The sequence below is a fragment of the Carassius auratus genome, unplaced genomic scaffold (genome assembly GCF_003368295.1).
Source record: "Carassius auratus strain Wakin unplaced genomic scaffold, ASM336829v1 scaf_tig00216878, whole genome shotgun sequence".
NCBI lineage: Eukaryota > Metazoa > Chordata > Actinopteri > Cypriniformes > Cyprinidae > Carassius > Carassius auratus.
Window position 1 is genome coordinate 333,411 of NW_020528782.1, and position 8,624 is coordinate 342,034.

Here is an 8,624-nt window from a genome sequence, read left to right on the forward strand (position 1 = left end):
CACATTTGGTTATTATTTGTCAGAAGCTGACATGATTAGTGAGGGAATGCAGTTGAAGTTGTTTTCTAGGAATATGAAATCACTTACCAACACAGTTTTGGGGAATGGGTACTGTAATTTTGATGCTGTTCACTGAAATTTTGCACATGTTCATTGTGTTTTAATTAATGTAGCAATAATGAAAAGACACTGTGCAATGTCAACCTGAATTAATGAATTTATCTGCACATTTTAAATGAGTTGTTCATGTCATTGATGAACTCTCTCTCTCTCTGTGTGTGTGTGTTTGTGTGTGTGTTTGTGTGTGTGAGAGAGAGAGAGAAACTGAGAGTTTTATTTTAAGAGTACTGTGACATTTAAACTTGTCAGTTTCTAGTGAGTCACTTCATAAAGAATAGACTCATGCATGCTAGCCTAATCTACTGCTATAGAGACTGCTATATTAAATGTTTTGTGAAATAAAGTATGGTGATTTGAATAGGTATATATGACTTTTTTTTTTTTATCTAAAATACTTTTACTGTTGAAGCTGATCATCATCTATGATTCATGGCTCTTTCCTCTAATTACATACAGTGACCGACATCCTTTGGGCCTTTCCATAAGCATGATGGGAAGACAAGTAGACAAGACAAGTCTTATTCCATTTCTTTGTTACAGCATTTGTCAGGTTTAGGGTTGATCCTGTTACCCAAGTTATTGAAAAAATTGAAAACTATTAAAGAAATATTCATTTAATGCAAAATATAAGACATGTTTTATATATTTATGCTTAAAATACAACCAGGTTGGCCAACATGTCTAAAAATGTTTAATGTTGTTTTGTTATTCTAAGAAATTCTCCAATATTTTCTTTAATTTATAGGAAATATACAGTATAATATTTAAATTATTCAGTTAACTTATTTGAGCTAAATTTGCGACCCTTTTGCACTAATAAGTTGAATGTTGAAACAACTTGCTTCTTTGTCAGGTCTTTTTATTTATTTTTTTTATTTTTTTTATCCTTCATTTGATTTGCTTTGCAAAGTTAGGTAGGAGTGAAACATTATGTTCTCTTTGTATACCACCCTGGTTGATTTAGCATTTCACAATATTTGATTGCAAGATAATATAAGACAATGTTCGATCTCTATAATGAATTACGATAATGAATTAAGAATTAAGTGAGCAGTGTGCAGTGACAGAGCACAGTTGTTACTCACACTCATGGCATGGATCCAAGCAGGAAATCTAGTGCTTTCTAAAGCAGCTGATCGCTCAGTGTGGCATGATTGCAGAACAAACGTGGATGTAGCTGGAAACATGCCCCATTCACTCTATACCTATTTTATTTAGAGACTAACACAAATTATTACTGATACCGATTATTTTTGTCCAGATTGAATATGCAATATCTTTCATTCTTTAAAAAAAGAATAAATAAATAAAATAAGAAAAATTGTGTGACTGTCTGTGAAATCCAGGCTAAAGTCTCAAAATATAATCATGAGATAACAAGCCTCTCTCTCTCTCTCTCTCTCTCTCTCTCTCACACACACACACACACACAAAATAAACAGAGTCACAATTTTCTTCTACATAAAAAATATTACCTACTAAAAATTACCAAATTTAAACATACCTACAGTGGGTATTGATTTGGGCAACACCTACTGTGGGAATCTAGCATGGAAAGGTGGAAATCATCGCCAATGACCAGGGGAACAGAACAACCTCCAGATTTCTTGCTTTCACAGACACCAAAGTCCGATCAGAGATGCCGCCAAGAACCAAGTAGCCATGAACCCCAACAACACAATGTTCGGTAAGGCAGCTCATAATTTGCCAAAACATGATACATTGATATCACATTGACACTTGTTGATGCTACTGTTCCCCATAAGATGGCAGTGCGGTTAATATAAATATAAAACTAAAAACGAGACGTACTGTAAATACTGTAAAGTCTTTGTTAGCAGCGACCAACAGCAGTTTGTTGTTATTGTTGTCATCTTATTGGTTCAAAAGATACCAAGCGCCTGATTGGCCGGCGCTTTGATGACCCAGTGGTTCAGTCTGACATGAAGCACTGGCCCTTTAAGGTAATCAACAATGATAGTAAACCCAAGGTGGAAGTGGAGAACAAAGGCAAGATAAAGACCTTCTACCCTGAAGAGGTTTCCTCTATGGTCCTCACTAAGATGAAGGAGATATATGTGGCTTACCTGGGCAAGGGGAATAAAACTAAGCAAAAGCACTCTAGATAAGCACTTTTAAATCTTTTACATTTAGTTGTAAGACCCTTCCAAGCCCATTCGTTTCACATATAATATGCATTCAAGCATGCCAAGAAAAGGTGGCAAAGCTCAAGCTGGCACATCTTCCTTGAGATCACATTATTATTAACTTGATTATTAACAAAATGTGTTGTGTTTGCATTCAGAATCAACAATTTGTGACTTCTAGAATACTGGAAAATATTGTGTACTCTGTTTATTTAGTAACATCCTTTGTTTTGAAATGTTACATATTTTTATACTTCCGTATTTTGTTTGTACAACATGTGAAGCCTTCCCATGAACTTTGAAACACTGCAAACCGAGGAGAGTTGTGCATGATTTATAATGGATATAAAGCCTTTATCACATACTGTAGTAGGAAATGTCAAACCAAAACAGAGAGACACGCATACTGTGGTAAACAGTAACATTTCTCTGCATCACAACTTCAGAGTTCTGCAAACACCGCTTCACACATCTTATCTTATTTAACTGACGCCTGCAGTTAAAGTGGTTTTGAAAAATTCATCACAGATAATATCTGATTCTGCAGCACGCATTCCATGTTTTCAATATCTAGTACATACCGAAGTTTGTTTTGTGCATGTGCAGAATTATACCCTTTGTAGGAGAGATATTTGGAGATAACGCTGGTTACAGGAAGTATGTGAACTTGATTGCAATCGTTAGTGTCAGCAAGGCTCTTTTTCATTTAACTGTGCTGCTTCCAATTTTGCTAAAAATGTTCCTCAATGTGTGTATTGTTACTTTATGAGCAAAACTAATTTTGAACAAAGAACAGTAATAAGACTCTTTCATTAATCCGTTTAATCCCAAATGTCAAAAAATATATATGTCCAAATGATTTGTCAAGTGTGTGAAAAATGGGGTTGTATGTTCGGTCACCGGTCACTATTGTGACCATCAACATGTTTACTCATTCTGTGACAACAATCAACAAAACTAAATATATGTGAATGCGTATATTAATACTAGACACCCTAAAGATCATGTGTACCAAAAATCATTGTCATATATTTATGTTAACATGCTTTACTAGCCTTTAGTTTTGGAGCTTTGATGCAGCCATCATCTTCTCATTGTGCAAACAGGAAATAAGCTGCTCTGGTCATGTGACAATATGCACTATTCATGTGAAACTGCACATATTTAAATGAGACCCTTTTATTTTTTTCCATATTTGCAGGAAGTGCACTAAAACATCAGTCAGGATGTTTTTTTTTCAAGCTGTATAAATGAGGTAATATCTGATGGTAGTAAACTTGCTTAACTGGCTTTTAATGGTTGTTGCATCTAGTTTTTGCTGTCCAGCATCTTCAACTGAACTTTTAGCACAGTAAGTTTAAAGGGTTAGTAGTTGATTTGGAAGATGGGACCTTTGACGTGTCCATTCTAACAATTAGAAGGAAAATCACTGCCAAGAACACTGTGGAGTCCCTGGCCTTTAACATGAATAGCATTGTGTAGGATGACAAGCTGAAGGACAAGATCAGGGTAGAGGACAAAAAAATATATATTATTGACAAATGCAATGAGGTCATAGCCTGGCTGGACAGGAACCAGGTAGCTAACAATTTTAAAATTGCATGCCAATAGGTTACATTTGTTTACAGAATTAAGGCAATCCCTTTCAGTTATGATTATGTCACTGATGGAACTTTATTTGATATTATATCCTGAAGAAGTCAAACCCGTTTAGGTAGCCACACAAAGGTTTCACCCAGTAACAAAGAGATAATTGAGACAGTGTTTTTTTTTTAAACCTGTTCCTGGAGGCACACCACACATTGATCCATCAATTTCTGGTTTTGGAGTTTCTTTTAATAAGCTGAGTTGAATCAGATGTGTTTGATTAAGAAAAGTTAAAAAAATATGTACTGTTGCTGTGGCTCTAGGAAAAGGGTTGAGAAATACTGTAAGCAATGAGCCACCTCACAGAACAAAGAGCATCTTCCAAGACGCTTCTTCTTACAGTATGTCTTGTACCACAGACAACAGACAAGGATGAGCATGAGCACCAACAGAAGGAGCTGGATAAAGTGTGCAACCCATCATCATCACCTTTCCTGGAGGGGTAGGAAGTAGATCCTCCTCTGGTCCTACCGTTGAGGAGTTGGACTAATCTTGACAACCATAACTTCTATGTTCAGACAGACAAACCAATGCAAAATTTGATTTACGTCAACTTGCTGCATCTCAAACAGGTTTCTTAACAGCTCACATTGGTCAGATGTGTCGGATAAGACCAATTTCTAGCTTGTGACCAAAGCAATATGGCACTTACAAAAAAAAAAAAAAAAAAAAAAAAAAACAGCATTAGCATATTAACTTATCTAAGCATCACGTTTCTAAACCTGTAATTCCATCTGTAAGCTATTTACCTATTTAATGGTTACAAGGTTATAATTACAACAAAATTAATAGCTGAGGTGAGGCATGGTAACTTGTTCAGTTAGCTGTTATACTCATTATTGATAATTATTCTACAGGGAGGGTTGTTTACACCTATGCTATACAGTTAGTTCATTCATTCATTCATTCAGTGTTTCCTGTAAAACCCAATTAAAAAAGAAAGCATTTTTCAACATTCTCATTTATGCAACTGGATGTGTTCATGGAGAAAGAAAGGTAGTTCAAGGAGAAAGAAAAGAGTTTGTTTTCAGAAAGGTACCTTAGGTGATTTTTATTTTATTATTATTATTATTATTATTTTATTTTCTTTGGCTGACCCACCTATTCCAGCCAGTAGTATGAAGAAAAGAATAATTACATTTTTTTTCCTCATATGACAAACACAGACATTCCTGAGCTCCTCCTAACCATATGGAAACACCTGAATTGCGAAATTTAACAGGTGCTAGAGAGAATATAAAACAGGAGAGAGACCTAAAGGGAAGAACATCAGCATATTAGGTGCTTGTGTACAACATGATCTGGATCATTAGCTTCTTAGCTTTGGTGCCTTTCACTCTGGGTGAGTTTTTGTGAGGATAAAAAATATCAAATTTCAGACATCTATATATATGGATACTTTTCTAATTTGTTTCTTTATGAACTATGGTGATAGGATGTGGTGTGCGTCAACTGATGGTGGGTAACCCGGCAGGTGAAATTGCCAAAAGATCTCTTAGCATTAAGGATCAGCCAAGTGTTGTTGGGGGACATGATGCAGGTATTATTCGTGGAAATGAAGCACACCCTTGGCCCTGGCAGGTCTCTATCCAGGTAGTGTTGTACGTTTTAATGACACAATATTTGTTTATGCTAGTGGATCCATTTCTCAAACTAACCTAGTGGTGGTGGGCCTCATTCTCTGCATAATGATGCACTTGTGAAATTCTTTATATATGATACAGACATCCAGAGGTGAGCACTTCTGTGGAGGTTCCCTGATCAGCACAAACTGGGTCCTCACTGCTGCCCACTGTTCAGTTCGGTAAGAACCCATCCATCCATCCATCCATCCATTCAGGTGATTTTACACAAATGATTTTAAGATTTTTATGCCTTTCCCTGTCACTGTCTTTCTAGGTCTGGATATCACTATGTGGTCCTTGGATTGTATGACCGAGGCTCTAAAGAACTTGTTAAAGTCAAGAAAATTGCAAAGGTATCATCTTTAATGTGCATTTAAAACAAAGGTTCCAAGCTTTAAATTATACTCCTGTTAAAAAGGCTGCATTTCTTTGACAAATGTAAAAGCAGTAATATTGTGATTTTTTCTTTTCATTTGAATATACTTGTATGTAATTTATTTCTGTGATAAATCACTGATTTTCAACATCATTACACCAGTCTTCAATGTCACATGATCCTTCAGAAATCATTCTAATATGCAGATTTGCACTTAAGAAACATTATTATCTTTGTGATCGTTTCTAAGTTAAATGTTTATATGTCTTTACTGTCACTTTTGATCAGTTAAATGCTGAATAAATGTTTACATTTTTTCCTACATAGGTCATCACACATCCTAACTACAACAAACAGACTAATCACAACGATATCACACTACTGAAACTGTCCAGTGCAGTAGAGATGACTCCCCGTATCTCTCCTATATGTCTGCCTAGCTCCTTAACTAACATCCTTCCTGGGACTCCTTGTGTCACCACTGGTTGGGGCGTAACTGAAAATGACCGTAAGTCCTGTGTCAAATATAACAGAACATTTTCAGTTGTGCCTTTGTCTCCCGGATAACACACACACAGAAAAAAAAACAGCAGTTGGTCCTTGCTCAACCATTCAGATACATAATGTCTGATGTTATTCTTTTGCATTCAGCAAATCCTCGATTCCTGCAGCAGGCCACTCTGCCGATAGTGAGTCAGGCTCAGTGTAGGCAGTTCTGGGGTAAGAACACAATCACAGGCGCCATGATCTGTGCTGGAGCCTCCGGAGCCTCATCTTGCCAGGTATATATAAAGACATATGCATGAACATATTTTACACACAAGCTATTTATTAAAAAAAAATCGAATTTAATTAAAATATGTGAAATAGCAGCTCACTGACAGTAAAAAAGGGTCCAAACTTGACATGTTAATCACTGATGTCTGTGTGTCCACTGCAGGGTGATTCTGGTGGGCCTCTGATGTGTGAGAGTTCAGGTGTTTGGTACCAAGTGGGCATCGTGTCCTGGGGCCACAAATCCTGCAGCACTGACAGTCCAGTCGCATACACCCGGGTCTCTTACTTTCGAAAATGGATCGATGAAATCATTCGAATGAACTAAAGCACCAGCATGTCTCAGTTTTCCAGGATCTCCCGTGTCTGAACATTTAGTCATCTGTCAAGTGATCAAACTGTGTCTTCATAACTTTGAAACTGGAAATACCTCAAGACATAATGCCAACAGAATTATTAAAAGCACTAAATAACTTTATATATCAACTATGAATTCATTTTAATTAACCATTGATTATGCTAAACTTATGAATGCATGCATACTTATAGCTGAATAAATATTAAATGAAACATTCCTGGTATGCCTTGACTTTTTGCGACATTACACAAACATATTAATTTGGGTTCAGTAGAAGAAATCAAACTACAGTTAAAGGCATCTGCAAACAAATGGTACTGCTTGACCTTTGCAATTTGGAATGACTCGGTTGTTTTTGAGCAGATGTATTGCATCAGTTCCCTAATCCTGTGCTAGGTTTTACATTTAAATTATATAGTGTGCTTAACGGATTTCTCAGGAACAAATCCAGCTAAACCAGAAAAGTTTGTTAAGTCATGTCTGTTCTTGCAGTTCTGTACTTTGCCAATATTGTTTCAAAAGCTATACGTCATACGATTGCATTGATTGAGAAAATAAATTTTACACTTGTCTACTAGTCTGTGTAGTCCTTGAGCATGATCATGGTTCCAATACAAAACCTGTGCAGACTATGAGCATTCCCAGGGTGTCAGCATTACACCTTGTAACTTATAGACATTTTCCCAGAAACCACAGGTGTTAAATATATTTTCATATTTTCATTGTCAACCACAAAAGATCCTGCACAATAATAATAATAATATATATATATATATATATATATATATATATATATATATATATATATATATATATATATATATATATATATATATATATATATATATATATATATATTTTTACGATTATTTAAAGCAATATATAATATATATATATATATATATATATATATATATATATATATATATATATATATATATATATATATATATATATACAACTTCTCGTATTAACTGAACTAATGTATACACATTTCAACTGGTGGCCAATTGATCTCCCTGCTCGTGTGATATCGCTTATCATATCATGATATAAATATGATACAAAATACATACAATGCTATTTTTGTACCAATACCTTGAATTTTAGAGAATAAATGCATTTGTGGAGTTAGTGATCTACATCATATTTGTAAACAGTCAACTGTATAGACAGTGCCTTAACTGCGTTTAAATATTTGAATCACGTTAAATTTTTCATAACTAATTAAGTTAACACGTAAAGTGACCAGCCTACTATTTACAGGTGAAAGAATAACATCTCAGGTGCCTCACTGCTGAAACTGAAGGCACTCAAAAAAAAAAAAAAAAAAAAAACATGACCTTTTCTTTTTCCTTTTTTTTTTTTTTTTTTCTTTTTGGTCGACCCATATGTTTTTGTCAATATTTCAACATACATTTTTGTCACATGACTGCACTAAATAAGATATGAACGTTCCTGAGCTCTGGGATCTTGCCAGCTGCATGGAAGCACCTTGAAGAATTCCCAGGTTTATCAGATGATGAAGAGAATATAAAGCATGGGAGACACAGCAGCAGAACTTAAAAGCGCTTGTC

The 8,624-nt window shown here is 35.2% G+C and overlaps 1 protein-coding gene across 1 annotated transcript; it reads left to right on the plus strand.

The window, feature by feature from the left end:
- Positions 1–5,046: 5,046 nt before the first annotated feature.
- Positions 5,047–7,147, plus strand: LOC113099171 (chymotrypsin B-like). The gene is made up of 7 exons (XM_026264257.1): positions 5,047–5,256; positions 5,350–5,507; positions 5,639–5,718; positions 5,814–5,892; positions 6,243–6,423; positions 6,567–6,697; positions 6,856–7,147. The coding sequence occupies exons 1-7, from the start codon at positions 5,211–5,213 to the stop codon at positions 7,015–7,017; spliced, it is 837 nt and encodes a 278-aa protein (XP_026120042.1). The 5' UTR covers positions 5,047–5,210; the 3' UTR covers positions 7,018–7,147.
- The last annotated feature ends 1,477 nt before the right edge of the window (positions 7,148–8,624 follow it).